The sequence below is a fragment of the Camelus ferus genome, chromosome 15, assembly GCF_009834535.1.
Source record: "Camelus ferus isolate YT-003-E chromosome 15, BCGSAC_Cfer_1.0, whole genome shotgun sequence".
Lineage (NCBI taxonomy): Eukaryota > Metazoa > Chordata > Mammalia > Artiodactyla > Camelidae > Camelus > Camelus ferus.
The window spans coordinates 27,313,088-27,329,720 of record NC_045710.1 but is presented as its reverse complement, the minus strand read 5'-3'; the positions used below and the strand labels follow the sequence as shown (position 1 = coordinate 27,329,720).

The following is a 16,633-nucleotide window of genomic DNA, read 5'->3' as shown; positions in this document are numbered from 1 at the left end:
ATCTTAATTTGAACAAGAATGGTTCAAATTAAAAAGACTGACCATACTAAATATTGAGAAGGCTATAAGGCAACTGGACCTCTCATGCATTGCTGATAAGAGTGTAAATGGTCCAGCCACTTTGGTAAACTGCTTGATGTTTTCTTTTAAAGTTAAATATAATCCTATAAACTAAAGTCTACTCCTAGGTATACACCCAAGAGAAATTCAGGCATACACTAAAAAAAGAAAAAAAAAAGACTTACACAAGAACATTCATAACAGTTTTCCTCATAATAACCCTAAGCTGGAAGCAATCCAAATGTCCAGCAACAGGAGAATGGACAAATTGTGGTAAATTCATTCAATATGATTAATAAAAAGGAATACACTACTGAATAAATTACACACAACATATTATGTTGGGAGAAAGAGGCCAGACACAAAAGACTACATGTTGTAATATTCCATTTATATGGAGTTCAAGAACAGACACAACTAATTTGCGGTGACAGAAGTCAGAATAGTGGTTCTGCGGGTGGGTATTGCCTGGAAAGGTGAATAGGCGAACTTTCTGGGGTAATATTTCTACTATTAGAAATATTAACGTATTTATTATAGAGATCTGTATATTATGACCTGGGTAGTGATCATAAGGGGGACAGTGAGCTCGAGCTTAAGCTTTGTGAATTTTACTCTATGTGAATTAATCATCAGTAAAGTACTGATAGAAAAAAGTAGCATAAACTCTTCTTAAGAAATGGAAGCAACTACCAGAAAAAAACTGTCAAAAGAATTTAAAGTGGTCACTGCTGTTCTTCATAATAAACCTTTTAGTATGGTGTAATTTTTCATTTGATAATAAAAATTTTAAAAGTTACCTCCCACAAAATTGTTGGAGGGAAATGCCATTGTCTGACATACAGTAAGTGCTCAGTGATGCTTCATGATTTGAAGGAAAGGAAGGAGGAAAGAAGGAGGGAGAACAGACCCTGTGCAGTGTTTGGCATTTTGGTGGTAAACCCCTGATACAAGATTTATATATTGAAGATACCATATCACTGAATAAAAGGACACAAAATTCTGCCCTCTTCTCTGCTAACCTTATGCCTTTTTTTCCCCCAAAGTGCTACATTACTAAATGTTGTGGAGACCCAGAATCAAGCTGGTGGTCACAGTTGGCCACGTGACCATAGACGAGTCCCTTCTCCTCTATAGACTTTAGTTTATTCATCTTGGAAGGAAACCAGAAACTGGATGGTCTCATATGTCCAGTGCATCTAAATGGCAAGGATTCCAGCCCTTAGGTTTCCTGTTCTTTACAATTTCAGCCTGCATTCCCCCTTGGGACTTACCAGCTAAAGAGGTTTCACATAAAACATTGTCCAAGGAGCTGTGTCTGCCCTGGCCAGCTTCCTTAAGTTTATCTGGATGGTCTTTCGTGACATATTCCTCGCCCCATTCTTTACCCTCCTTAGGCTGCCTCCACACACCAGATGAGAGATGGCCCTTGGGTTGGATATCGGCTGAGAGGCAAGACTTAAGGTTTTCTTCTGCTTCTGGAGTTGTTGGGTTCATTCCTGAAAAATAACATCTGCCATCAAGTTCTGATTTTTTAAAAATTGTATTTCTTACTAACTTAAATATTATGCCCCTGTTTGGGTACAACTATCCCTCGAGGACTAAATGTATCAACTGAGGATTAAGTCTCCACAGTTACAATGGACCACCTTTCTCTGATTCTGGTCTATATATTCTTTACTCTTTGCACATAGTCTCTACTGAATAAGGACTTTTGAAAAATACATTTCGAAAGCGATATAACTAATTTACAGTAGTATGTACTGGTCCCTGATACCTTCTTCCTTTCAGGTGAGCAAACCAGGGAAGAAAATACAGAAAGAGGAGGAAAGAGGATGCCAAAGACAGTGTCTTATTTCGGAATTTGTCCTCCTTGGTCCTGGATGGTAAGTTTTCAAAGGCCAGAGGAAGGCAGAGAGGGAAGATGAAATAATTTATAAAATCCTGGTGAATTATTTCTTAAATAAGTAACTTAAATTATGTAAACCATAAATTATGTGTGGTCTATGGGAAATTTATGTCAGCCTACAAACACCTAGGAGTTCTCAGCAAATGTTAACTCATTGGTAATTGAAATGAGCCTGAAGGAACCAGGAATATGAATTTTGTCTTTCCTACCCTTTCTCTCTCTTCAGGTTTAACTGAGTCACTGACCTGCTCAAGGACACATCTTGGAATCTTAGTAGCCATACTGCTTTATCTTGCCTGAGTTCTTTCATGCCTGGTTTGGAACTGAGTGGGTAGAAGCAGGGAAGGTAGAAGAAGGGAAAGGGTGGAATTGCGAGAAGAAAAGAGAACTCAAAGTAGAGCCGCTTACCAGGGCCCATCATCCCTTTCACATTGCTGTCTGCTACATGCAAGGATCTGGACTCTTGGGCTGCAGAGGAAGGAAAGCTTTCAATCAGTATTCATTCCACTGACACGGACTGGCACCTTCTATGAGCTAGGAACTGAGATAGACTCACAGAGTTTACATTTTACTGAGGGAGACAGAACAGTAAAATAAATAAATAAATAAAATTACAGTATAGTGTGACAAGTGCTATTTCCCCATCTCTAAAAAGATACAATAAGTGATACCGCATAGATGACCATAAGAATTAAATTAGGTAATATTTCTTAATTGCACACAGGAAGAGCTAAATTATTGTTTAACTATGATGGTGAGGATGGCAATGTTAAGCAGAGCCAGAATGATGCTGTTGAAATGTAAGTCAGACCCTGTCACACCTCTGCTTAGCCCTTCAGAGACTTCCCATTTCAGTGCAAAGGCCAAAGAACTTAGAATGATCATAAGGCCAATCATAAGGCCTTAAAATATCTGCCTCCGCTGACCCTCTACCTGCTATTTCTTTTCTTTCTTAAAAAAAAACCACATCTATTGTCTCCCTGTTCATTCTGCTTTAGCCCCATTGGTCTTCTTGCTATTCCTTGAACATGTCAGTTCTGCTCCCTCCAGGACCCTGGGGCTGTTCCCTTTTCTCCCCGGTAACCATAAATTAACTTTCTTCCTTCCTTCAGGTCTTTACCTGGCACCCTCTCTAGAATTACACCTGCATTTCCTTATTTGTCTTCTTCCCACTCCCTGACGTACTACATGTTTTATTTATCTTTTTCATTGTCTGCTTCCTTCAGAACAAGAGCTCCTTCAGGGTAGGAATTCTTGTTGTTTTTTCATTATGACATCCCACCACCGAATCAGTGCCTGGGGTGGGTGGACGGATGGATGGATGGATGGAAGGAAGGATGAATGCGTAGTGGGACGCTCAGCACCTTGACTGCAACCTTATGAGAGATCTTGTGCCGGAGGCACCCAGCTAAGCTGTGCGCAGATTCCTGCCTCAGAGAAACTGTGGCACAATGAATGTTTGCTATTTTAAGGTACTGAATTTGGGGTCCATAGATAACAATGACACCGTTTTATAATTAACAGAGAGTAAGCCAACCCTTTGAAAGTACGGTCTTTTGACCCCTAGTTTTAATATAATCTACCGCCACTCGTATCCAGAATGTCTTACGATGGCACATTATCACCAAATTTTTGCAGCAATTCAGCAGAATAAACCATGCTATGTAAGCTGTACCTATGTAACTGGGAAGGAAGGAGGATTTGGCACCAAACAGCTAATTTAAATCCATCTGGGCACTTTGCAAATATAACTTTAAATCTTTTACCTTGTGAATGTGGTCAGCTCAACATTGCTCTGACCTCCACTTTCCAAGCCCATTCTCTATTCTTCCCTAACAAGATCATTCTTTTGTGTCATGCTGTCTATGACATGGTGCATAAAAGGCAGAGTGGGATGAACCCACTCCTCAGATGAATAAAGTGAGTTTTCCCAGGCTGCACCTATTGAGTCTCTGAAATAACTACTCAAATGGGTAAAAACTAAAAATAAAAAAGCAAGTCTGTACTTTAAAGTTAATAACAATTAAAAGCCATTTGATTTAGATCTTTAAATTCAGTTATTCAAAGTGTATTCATTGTTTATAAATATATGAGCCACATTGCTTCTTAAGCCATAAAGGTAGAAAAACTACCAGCCCTGCCCTTGAGGAGCTTACAATTGGTTGAGAGGTCATTGAGCCTCTTTTGGAGACTTTTGACATGAGAGCAAAAAAAAAAAAAAAAAAAAAAGAGGAAAATTCATCCAAACAGTGTTAATATCTACAGTCATACTCCTGTGTACTCTGCTAGACATAGTTGAGGATACAAAGATATAACAAATATGTAATCAAACATGGTTACAGACATCCCTTGGAAAGCCTATTTCTTTAGTACTGCCTTTTTTTCTAACATCTTTTCTTTCCCTCAGATGAGGGATGTGGTTGCAACTGTTTCAGCCCACAGACTACACCAGCTCAGTTTTCCAAAGTGAGGGGAGTACAGAGTTAGACTGCCACTGACAGCACTGCCTGCCAGTTAGGGCAGATAGGACTTCTCATACCAGTGAAACCTTTGCTGAAAAAAAAAAAAAAGGAGAACACACACTTTTATGTCTCTGCAGAGAGACAAGGATCAAGAAGTAATGTAGAAAATGAAACAATTCATCAGAGTGAATAATTTTTTAGTATTTTCTCCTATAGTTGGTATAGTAATATTGTGCAATGACTAATTTCTAATCCATTTGAAAGTCAGAGTACCCAGATTAGGGTTTTCCCAAAAAAGAAAATCTTTAAAAATTGTGTAGACTCTCCCCATCTCTTAGATCCTATGGATTCTTCTAAATCCCAGTTACAAAAGGAAAAATTCTGAGCGATACACCATTTTCCTCTAATAAGGATGGAGGACGTGTGTATTCTCAGCGTTACTTAAGCCCTAGGAATCAAGGAAAAATACTTGGCTAATTCAATACAATTTGTGAACTGTACCTTTTTCATAGGCCTGAGAAGGCAAAAGGTTTGTAAAGTCTTCATTTGGAAGGACAGGCTCAGGGATGTTGATTGAACGGAAGGGGCTTCCTTGTGCTTGAGCAGGCCCGGCCTGTGAGCCGTGTTCTTCTTTCTGAGTTTTCCTAGGGAAGGGAAACAAAGGGACTTCAGACATAATGGGTTAAGAAGAGAGTCAGTTCATGTTTTTATAGTTGAAGTCAAATTCTACATGCCACTTTACATCATTTTTATTTACTTTCTATTGTATTAAGTACCTTTATTGTGTAATAGTCACCATTCATTTTTAGTATTAACCAACTTTGATGCTGTATAACCTTCGTTGCATGCTGACCTGTGGAGCTGAGTGGCCAGCTGACTATACACCAATAGTGGGGAAAGTGTTCCCGGTGCCTTTGTATAAGCCATTGCCTATAGGTTTTCCTTTGGTCGATTTTTCTGTAGGACACTCACTTGGCTTTAACTTTTCGAGATTCTCTTCGCTTCTCCTGTTGAAGCTGTTCAATTTTCTGTTGCATTTCTTCTTGTTTGGAAGTGATGGCCTGGATCATTGACATGGCATTGCTCAGCTCTTCCTAAAAAATGAGAATCAATATGTATTTAATCTGGTATATGGCCTAAAAGTATATAACATAATATCTAGTACACAGGAAGCTTTTAATATATATTTGTTAAAGGAACAAATGAATGAGATGAAAATTTTACTTCTGTTATAGTTCCTAATTTTAACACAGAGATCCAAGAAATTAAAACATGAAATAGATATTTTCCCATGAAAATTAATGAATAGACCAGAGGGAAATTCCTGTATTTGGCTGCTATGCAAAAAGGCAGGTTTTCTACTTCTGTTACTAAGACCAGAAATCTCTCTTCAGCAGGGAAATAGAAGAAAGAGGGGCCTACCTTGAAATAATTTAATGAATTCTTCATCTCAGTAACTTTTTCTTCCATGGAACATCTGCAGCTCTTAACCTTCTCTTCCAAAGCATATTCTCCATGTTGAATTCTTGACAGTTCTTGCATTGCTTCCGTGAAGCCAGTTTTGAGTTCAGAGGCTAGGGCCTGCAACTAAATAATACACAAAGAGTGAATTCACTATGCTATAAATTGTTATAAATGGTACCACTGACCCCTTGGATGTTTCTTTTGTTTGAGAAACCCGGCTCTTGAACATGTGCAGACCTCATTTACTAGCAGACTAAAGTTTGGACAACCTACGGCAACCCTGGCCCCATTCATCTGGGGAAAAGAGGGTGGTCTTTATATCGCACATGCTGAAGCTTGATACTGACAGGAAAACAGGCAATTATTTAAGTTTACAAGTGCTCCTGCAAGCTACTATTTATTGTAACACCAGTAATTAAAAAGAGATTTACTTGAAAAGCAACATATGCATGTGAAAGACAATGCTGAATTCTCAGAATTCCATGAAAGAAGGGCTGGGTCTTATTATCCCTGGTTGTTAAGAGAAGTTGCAGAAACTCAAGTTATTTTTTCCTTAAAAAATGAAATGATAAAGAGTTATAATTAAGTGTATCTGAATATTTCTTTAAAAGGGAAGAAGTTTTTATATATATTCTTGTATGATATCATGGAAAAGAAGATAATTGCATTTCCAGTGGCAGGAAATACCTGCAGTGGTTAGAAGCGCAGCTGTTGATAGTGATTGTGACTCATCTTCAGCTGTCAAGCCTGGTTGTGTAGAAATACACACCTGGATTTTTAGTGTCAACTTCTAACTGAGGAGAGTGTCAATTTTGGAGTCAGATCCTAGCATTCTCCTGTAAGTACTAAGACCTGAGACAAGTTGGTTAACCTCTTTATAGTGGTTTCCTCATTCATAAAATACCTATAATAACATTTCGCAGAGCTGTCTTGAGAATTAAACGAAGAAATATAGGTAAGGTGCCTCCCACAGTACATGCTTGGTACATAAAAGATGTTCAAGAAATTTTAATTCTTCTCTCCCCTTTACGTGGCAAAGCAAAAAATTACGCACAAACAGAAGTGTGGAGAAAATGGAGCACTTCTAAATTTCGGTTTTATTTATTGAACAAATGAAAAAGGCATTTTCAACAGACAGAAAGTTAAGAAAATAATAACAATAAGAAAATAATAACAAGGTAATAATATTACTTTCCTGGCTTTTGTGATCTTACACTCTGCTAAGTAAAGGAATGCTTAGCTCTAGATTGCTTTTTAAAACAAAACTATTTAGCAGGTTTTTCTATAATTAAAAGTATCCACCAAGTATACTTATTTTAAAGGGATGGAAGTGAAAATCCAGGTACCTTAACAATTTCTTCAAATGCATATTTTTAAACATTTTTAAAAAATCTGTTTATCCAAATGGTTCTAACTTGCAATGGCATCTCCAATTATAAAGTGACTTACTCTCCTATACCACATTTTCAAAATATAAGTTTTTTGGTTCACTGTGCTTCAGAAGTTTTCTTTAGAGGGCTAGGAGGAGGGAGAAATAAGAGGAACCAAGGAGACCATTCTGAGGAAAAAAGTAGGACCTGCCAAGTGTTTGGAGCAGAAAGACTGGGAAACAAAATGAGTAACCTGTTTTTCATTCCAATCATTTTTAATTCTAATTAATCTTTGTGATGGATTTCAGCACATGTCCTAATTCCATCATCATGATGGATTAAACCACCAGATCAACTGCATTTGATCTGGTAATCTTCATTATGTGAATTCATCCTCTGTGAGCAAAATGAAATTGATGGCTATATAATACCAAAGCAAAACGTAGGCAAGTTTTAAAACTGAAGGAAGGAAACCTGGCATTCACTCAGGCTTCCTGCTTGTAAAAAAAAAAAAAAGGGAACCATTTTCCAACAGAAATAGGTTTCATTTTCACTGCTCCCTTAGGTGGACGTGTGGAGTTTTCCCTAGGAGCCAAAGGCTGCAGCAGGGTCCTAGGGGAAAGGACTTTTCCTCACCTGTAAAACCCCAGCTGTCAACAAATTAAAAACTATCAGTAAATTTCCCTAACAGCCAGATTATATAAGGACTTTGGGAATTCTGAAACCCTTTTGAGCTATGAGCCTGCTTCCTTTCCATATGTTCACTTTGAGCCCAGGAGACCTGCCACTGAAGTAATACTTCTGCTTTGGTAAACAGCTTCACAACCACTGACCAGCCAGGGAGGGGATGCTGTAGTGAATACAGTCATACACTTGAGACACCCCTTTTAAGATGCTTGGGGCTTTTAAACCCTTTAGCTGCTACAGACTGATTTTGCAGTAAAACTGGCCATTCCTTTGTGAATAAAAAATATTCTGGAGACATGGACTTATCATCTTTTTTCTGTTCTCTCTTCAGCTTTCTTATTTGACAGCCCACAGCCCACCCGAAGGATTAGAAATGGGTGTCTACCTTGTTCTCCAGCGAGTTGAACACGTTCCTCATCTCGTTGATTTTTTCATGAAGCTGCTCTAGAGAGGTTATGATCCCTCCATCTTGCCGCTGAAGGCGGGCTCCCACTGGAGGCAGGTTCAGGGAAGACTTGTACTTCGAAGCCTACGGTACCACAGAGGGCATCTTAGGCTCAAAGAAATAGGGGAGAGGAGTCCGAATTCTTCCTATTTCCTGCTCTTAATTTTCTTTCTCTCTCTCTCTCTTTTTTTTTCTTTTTCACTTTCTTGCCTTCTTAACTCTTCTCAAGGTGACTTCTAGTCAATGTCTTCCAATTTTTTTTTCCACCAGAGTCCTCAAACTAAATTTTCACAAATTATTCAAGTTGTTCCAACTTGTTTTTTTTACACAGACTTTTCCTTCCTTTCTGTCCCATTATTAAGGTTGGAAGGCTACTGTGAGGCAAATTCAGGGGACTGGACCTATGCCTTGAGAACTCTACAAAGTCATAAATGTCAAGATCTGAGAAATCTCCACAAGGCAGGCCAAATTCCTCCAATGCCTGGCTAAAGGCTCTATAGGAGCAAAAGCCTGAGTATTTTGAAGTAGCACGTGATGGCAAGGATGCCATGGTAATTGCTTTGGTTTCCCCCTAAATCAGGGTTGTTACATGGTCTTTCTGCCAGCTTCCTAATTTGGGGCTTCTTTATTAATTCAATGCAACAGATTAATCCATTGCAATTAATTTAATGCAGTGATTTAAAACACAAAATGGGCAGCAAAACATTTTGAACAGTCAAGATTAAATTTCCCAGATCTACTCCTCTACACTTCCTGCAGAAGTTGATCTTAAAGTCATTCTTACAGGGCACTATTGAAGCTGATATGAAGCCTGGTGTGCTGGAAATTTATCTTATCTATTCCTGGATACACCACGTATCTAGTAGAGTTAACTTCTCTGGTGTTAGAAGAACATTCCTCAATGGTAAAAAGAGACTGAGGCTCAAACAGGACTTTCAGTTCCTAGGAAACATTCAATAGCAGTTTTGGTGATGAAACCTATTACTGCAGGAGTGGTTCCCATGGTTTTTCAGTTAGAATTTCTTTGGGCACGTAACTCATTTTCTTAAATTATTTTCATTACAGAGGAAAATAAAGAAGAAAAAAAGAGAATCACCCCCAAATCTCATTACTTTAATATAACCAGTGACGTATTGACATATTCTCTTGTATTTTTTTCTATGAATATAAATGCAGATATTTATATAGTTGAAATCACACTAAAGATACATTTTGATTCTGCCCTTCTTTTTTTTTTTTGCCTAACATTCTTATAAGCCCTTTCCCTTAGCCCTCACATTTTTTTTCTGTGTCTATTTTTAATGGCTGGGGGAAGATATAGCTCAAATGGTAGAGTGCATGCTTAGCATAGGATGATGAGGTCCTGGGTTCAATCCCCAGTACCTCCTCTAAAAATATAAATAAGTAAATCTAATTACCTCCCCACCAAAAAATAAAATAAAATAAAACTAAATTACTTTTAATGGCTGTATAATATTCCATTACAGATGTATCAGTTTACCTACTCATTCACTCTTGCTATAAATTTATATTCTTTGTAATTTTTAATATAAATAATGCATTGAAATATAATACTTGTTATTTAAAAGTTTGTATATAGTTTAGATGATTCCCTTAGGATAAATTTCTAAATATGAAATTACTGTGAGTCAAAGGATGTTAGGTAGGATTTGACCCAAAGGGAAATGTACTATATTGGAGGGATTAAATTAAATTAAATTAAATTTAAATGTATTAAGTTAATTAATAACTATGCAAAATATATTTCACTAGAAGGTTTAAAAAGTTATAATAATATGGTTGTATATTCTTAGAAACATTCTGTATTATGTACAGTGTCCTAAATTAGTATATTTGGAAAAACATGTCTTGAACAGGATGTATGAAGCATAAGTAATATAAATGGTGGAAGCTGAAGTGTTTACATTCCTAAGGTTACAAGTGAGCCAAAAACACAGCTGGAGTTCAGATCATGTGTGTGAGAGTTGAGCTAGAACTCAGTTGTGCAGTTACCACATCTGTTGCCTTAATCGGGGACCTCACCCTCCACTTCTTATGTTAATAGGATCAGTATTTTAAAATGCATATGCAAAATAAGGTAATCAAAGGTGAAACAACACAGTCTGACTCTGGAGAAGCAATTGGGGTGGAGTTTGAGAGGGTTATGTACAGAGGATAAATGACAAGAAGGAACATGGGTAGACTTGGATTCAAATAAAAGGGAATACACTAAGCTAAGGCACAGTCCTAGTGGACACCACACTGATTCACCTTGTTCCACAGTGGTTGTACCTGGAATGAACTGGGAGATGGTAGTGCTCATACTCCTGTAGGCTTCTGTGACCTAATTTAGGGCACTGTACCTTACTCTTAACAAGGAGGTCATGTCCATCCAAAGAACAGGGAATCAATTAGGGATGTGAACATTTTAACACTTTTCCTGCACTTTAATAATTTTCATAAAAGTCTCCATCAATTTATACACACTCATTGGAACTAAATACTAGTATTTATTTTATTATTTGCTAATTAGGTAGTCAAAAATAATACTCCTTGTTTTAATCATTGTTTCTTGGAGCTTCAGCCTTTTCTTCTATTTATTAGCCATCTGTAATTTTACTTTGGTAAATTGTCTGTTTGTGTTCTTTGCCCATATTCTACTAGGGTTTCAGGAGTTTTTTCTTTTTTATTTCTATGAACTATTTATATATCATTAAACCTCTGTAATATTTTTGTAGGAATTTTCCCAGTTTTGTTATTTGTCTTTGAATTTGTTGAAAATATTTTTACTTTGGAAAAGTTTTTAATTGTGATGTGGTTGAACCCTCTAACCCCTTCCTTTGTGATTTCTTCATTAGTGCTTTTTTACTTAGAAAGACGTTTCACATCCACAGGCAAATATTCACTAATTCTGAACTCTTATGGTTTTATTTTTTATATTTAATCATTCAATCCACTTTTGAGTTTATTTTGATTAGAGTATGATGTGAAGATCTCTCCTTTCTTTTGCAAAGAACCAGACAATTTTCCAAACACCATTTGGCACCAGAGACTAAATGACTTCATCAGACCTCTTGGCTCAAAGCAATATACACATCTTACAATATTCATTCATTCATTCAACTAATATTTATTGAATATGTATTATATTCCAAGCACTATACTTTATTCTGAGAATACAACAGAGAGCAAAATGTACTAAATCCCTGCCCTTGGAGCTTACATTCTAGAGAAGGAGATAGACAATTATAAAATAAATAAGTTAATATTTACTATAATGTCAGGTAGGGTTGGGGGGTCTATTGAGAGAATAAAATAAGGAGATAGAAAATGGCTGAGATGTCACATTTTGCTTCAAATTTCATTTTTTACTCTCCCTTTTTAGTGTAGATTGTGTCTATTATGGTTAACCTCTCCCTGCTTCCCTCCATCCTCTTCCTCTTCTTCTTTGTTTACTTCTCCTCCTTCATCTTCTTTTGGTTAAATGTTGCTTGGAGTAAACAGACTAGGGCTTAGGAAGCATTCTTTTAATACAAGGGTGGGGTTATGATCACAGCATCACAGAGGTCATATAGACCAACTTCACTTCCACTGCTTCACTTGTTCCTCTGTGAACAGATGTACTTGGATTTGTGATACAGTAAGAGAATGAGGCCACCCCCTGCAGCTATGTTTAGCCAACATTCAGGGAGTGACCTACATAAAATCTATAACAGGCTTTAAATCATACCTGAGTTTAAAGAGATAGTCACATTCATTCAAATGCCATACACAGGCCAGACGTTAACAGATGGGGAGGTGGGTGAGGAACACACCTTGGAGGTCTTGGACGCATGAGGCGTCAAATCAGCACTGAATGAAGACTCACTCCAGTTTCCAGGCCTTTGTTCAAGCTAGTCCCTCTGCCTGAAATACCTTTCCCCAGATCCACTTACCAAATGATCAACTTGTCCTTAAATGCCTGGTTCAAACCCTTCAGTCAATATTAATTCATTCCTTGTCTGTATCCCACAAAATTTTGTCAATGCTTCTGCTATAATTCTTGTAACAGCCTACCTTGTATGAGATATTAATTGTATGTGTTTTCCAGGACACTTAAAAATGAGGATGTCTGTTTCATCTGTTTCATCTCCCATTAGGCCAAGCAGTAGACTCTGCACATAGTAATTGCTCAATAAATATGCATTAAGTTGAAACAAAGCTGTTTCCCTTACCCCCTCTCATTGCTGGTCTAGGTTTAGGAGCAACCTAATTAAAATGTTTCTATAATCCTGTGCTGGCTTGCCCTAAGTGGGTCCACAGCAGTGCTCTCTTGTGTGGTATTTCTGGAAGCTAGTTATTTTCACTTTACTGTTACTTAAACTCAATAAGTCTAAATTACATTTCCTCCGAACTATCTGTTCTTCTGGATTCCTACATCTCTATCCAGGAGACCACTCTTTTTCCTAGTTACCAGGGCTTAAAACCTTAAAGTAAACTTAAAAATCACCTTTTCTCCCAACCCCCACCAAACCCTGTCAATTCTTTTTTCCTTCTCATGCATTCCAGATAACAGTGCCTTTACTGTTGAGAGAAGCATGGATTTCCCTAACCCGAGCTGCTTTTACGTTACAAATTATGTCAGAATAAACTCTATGATTTTTAAGGACAGAAATTTACTTCAAATTACAGTTGGAAGATAGAAGTCAAAGAAATATTATCAAGAGAGTGAAAGCAGCCCAATGTGACTCTCACTGAAAACATTTTACATAATGTTTTGTAGAACGTTTATCTCCCTTGTAAATTACATTATTCTCATTCTTTAAAAGGAGCTTAAGTTTTTTTCTAACATCGTATTTGAACATTTGCCTTATTAACCCCCTTCTATTCTCAGTTCTCCCTGCTAAAATAAGAAACTAGGAAAAATAGAACTTGCTCTCTCTCCTTCTCTCTGATGGAAATGTTACTGCACAGTGTAATGGCCACAGTGATGGTGGCAGCAGTCAAGAAGAGCAGAGCTGATGTGGGAGGGGTGGTGCTGTATTTTATAGACTGGATAAGTTGACCTTCAGTAATCAGTTCTCTCCAAAGTACAACATGAATGGTGCTCTCAACCTTCTGCCCATCTCACAGTCTTAAGTGAACAAATACAATGATATATGTGGGAGCTTTTTTGAGTGCTAAAAAAAAAATTTATACATAAAGGACAGCCATCAGTGTTACACATAGGAGAGCTGGAAACAATCTATGTCTTTACCTGGTAAATCTGTGTGGAAGGATTATTCATTGGCTTGTGTTCATTCTCTCCTGTAGGGAGAAAGAGCTTTGGTTAATCAAGCAGCTCGTTCTGTCCCTGTGTTCTTCAGGCACATGCAGGGAATAAGGGGACTTACAAGATCCTAAATCTGTGCCTGCCTGACAGGAAACCAATGATTCGACAGGAACAGAAGATAAATGGACATAGGTGATTGTATATTACATCTCAGTGACCAAACCCTATCTACCTGATACAACTCTTGTAGTAGAAAACCACGTTCTACCATGGTGGGGAAGTTTCCCGAACTGAATGATGAACAATCATTAGTTAGCCAGAAGGGAGTGCCCATGAAAGTCTCTGCCTTATTCTTGGGGCTGACTGATGTTTACTGAGGGGACAGTTCCACAGGCAGGAAGGAAGCTATCCAGCTGTCACTCTGTTGTTCTCAGGAGGCCTGTGTAAAATATCCCTTCCTTCTCCTGCCTCTCATCCTTGCTAAACTTCTGACCTCTGCCCTCCTGTCACTGTCCAGATCAGCTAAGGGAATCTTGCTGTCCTCCTGGCAAGAGGGTTGATAGAAGGGAATTGTCAAGCAAAGGTCTGGAAAGAATTCAAGCAGGAAGAAAACAGAATTGTCAACATTAGAGACTGTGAAACACAGGCCAAACACAAAGGATGTAATAAGTTATAGAAACCATTTACACCTAAGGAGGAAGAAAGGTTGGCCTAGAATGTACCATTCAGAATCACACTGGCCCTGGAGAGGAAGCAACCATGTAAAATGTGAAGCCCACGGGCAGCCTGTGCTTATCCATTCTGCTACATCTCCTTGTGTCACATGTATGAATCAGGCAGTTTATAGACAAAACCCCTGGTTGCAAACATTTAGTTGTATGGGTGTGTATATTGTTCTCCTAAGAAATGCGGGTACAGGAGACCCTTCCTTAGAGGAACAAGCCTCAGTATGTTAAGTTCATAAATAATGCATAACCTCAGCCCAGAACTCATACACTGAAGGCTGTCCCTGTAAAATCCAGATAGTTTGAGATTGCCAAAATTCCCACACAAGCTTGAGTAAAGACTACTTTGCCCATTTAATGGCAAGAACAAGAACTTGGGAACAGAGGCCAGGCTCCCAGATCAAACACTGACACTTTGTGAGTATCACCCGACATCTCTATGACTGTTTCCTCACCTGTCATTTGGAGATGATCACAGAACCTACTTTTGTATGGTTGATTCTGTATGGTAAAGATTAAAAGAGAAAGCCCTTGTGTTTCTAGGCCAGCCAAGAAAGTGTTGGATGTCTTAGTCGAACATGTATTTTGGCCTTATTCAGCAGGTTGGTCTGAAGCAGTCCTAAAGTTGCTGCTAAGAAAATTAAGATAACTACTCGGACCAAATTACACACATGTAGCATTTCCTGTTTCTTCAGCACCAAGTCTCTGCTCTTTCTGGTCATTCTGTTATGATGAGGAAATGAGACTAGTCAAGTTAACTATTATCTTGTTTTGAAACAACAGCAAGACAAGCCTGTAACCTGCATTTCTTAAATTCTGAGCCTTAAAGCAAGATACAGGAGAAATCTAACCTTGCTTTGTTTTGGTTTTTTCCATGGTGCCTGTTTCTTCTCTCCTCCAGCTTATTCTTCAACATTGCATCTTCACTGTTCCTGGATCAGGCCATCCTCTCTTTCCCGGACCTGTCCATTGAAATGAAGAGTAAGAGACAGCAGGTGGAACAGGTGAAGTGACGACTTATTTTCTGTGTTAGCGTTATTATTATTTTTTACTTGACTGTTGTTTTATTGTTTTGTGTTTTATTTCTTTAACCATTTCATACATTTTTGTATCCTGTACCTGATAATTCAATGTCTTAAGTTCTTGGGTGTCTAGATCAATGTTATATTTGTTTCTGCCAACTATTCATGTTGCCTTGTTTCCTTCGATACTTGATAACTGATGAATACTAACTCAAATTTTGGCATTCTAAGAGCTGAAAGTTTTTTAATTGAAGTGTATTTGATTTACAATGTTATGTTAGTTTCAGCATACAGCAAAGTGGTTCAGTTATATATATATGTAGATATATATATATATATATAAATTCTTTTTCAGATTCTTTTCCATTATAGGTTGTTACAAGATATTGAATATAGTTCCCTGTGCTATATAGTAAGTCTTTGTTGTTTATTATGTGTTAACTTTAAAAAACTGAAATAAACACAGACATTTGTGGCAACATGTAGTATATGCAATTTCAGAAGAGTGAAAATATTAAGTTGAGTATTTAGCTTTAAACGCAAAGGTAAATATTTTGTCAGTAAGTATGAAATTCCTTACTTAAAATTATGGTAGATTTTAATATGCTATATTCTTTTGGGGATCAAATCAATTAATTTAAACCCATTGATTTAATAGCAGGGTATAGTTCAGGGAAATTAACTTGAGTAAGTATGAAGGCTAATATATCTGTTTCTATTTCATTAACTAGTAAATTCCTTGAGGACTTGTCCCCACTTTTAGCATCTGGTAGACCCCTTTACACCAGGAGATGCTTGTTAAATGTGGCCAGGCTGTTGTGACTGTTAGACTTGAAACTGCCAGTTCAGAATGCAGCCTAATAATCAAAAATAATCAGTATTGTGGACATTGGCCCTCTTTTTAGCCATCTAGAATTGTAAACCTTTCCAGTAATAGGGGAACTTCCCAACCTTATGCAGCTTGATCAGAGGCCTCTCCTTACAGAGGCTGAAAGTGCCAGGTTCTCCTAGCCTCCCTTGCAGCTAAGGTATGATGGACACATGATGCTTCTCTGATACACCCACCCCAACTGACACTGGCAGCTGCAGGAGGATTTCCTGAGACAGATATACCTAAATATCTTCTACTTTCTTAGAAACAAAAATAATTCCTAAGACAGCAGCAGCAGTGAGGGTAGCGATAATGACCATGATCTGGTACAGACAGTGTGGGTAACTCAAGCTGCTGCGAGTGGTGC

The 16,633-nt window shown here is 37.8% G+C and overlaps 1 protein-coding gene across 2 annotated transcripts in view; it reads right to left on the bottom strand.

Moving 5' to 3' along the window:
• The window catches only part of ARHGEF33 (Rho guanine nucleotide exchange factor 33), a 44,147-nt gene extending 28,898 nt beyond the window's left edge, over positions 1–15,249 (bottom strand). For both annotated transcript variants that reach the window (XM_032497371.1, XM_032497372.1), the window contains exons 1-7: positions 15,225–15,249; positions 13,634–13,683; positions 5,854–6,018; positions 5,404–5,525; positions 4,933–5,075; positions 2,378–2,437; positions 1,335–1,559 (exon numbers count right to left, since the gene is read on the bottom strand). In XM_032497371.1, coding sequence (XP_032353262.1) covers positions 1,335–1,559; positions 2,378–2,437; positions 4,933–5,075; positions 5,404–5,525; positions 5,854–6,018; positions 13,634–13,683; positions 15,225–15,249 — 790 coding nt within the window. The remainder of the gene's footprint in view (positions 1–1,334; positions 1,560–2,377; positions 2,438–4,932; positions 5,076–5,403; positions 5,526–5,853; positions 6,019–13,633; positions 13,684–15,224) is intronic.
• Between the last annotated feature and the right edge of the window lie 1,384 nt (positions 15,250–16,633).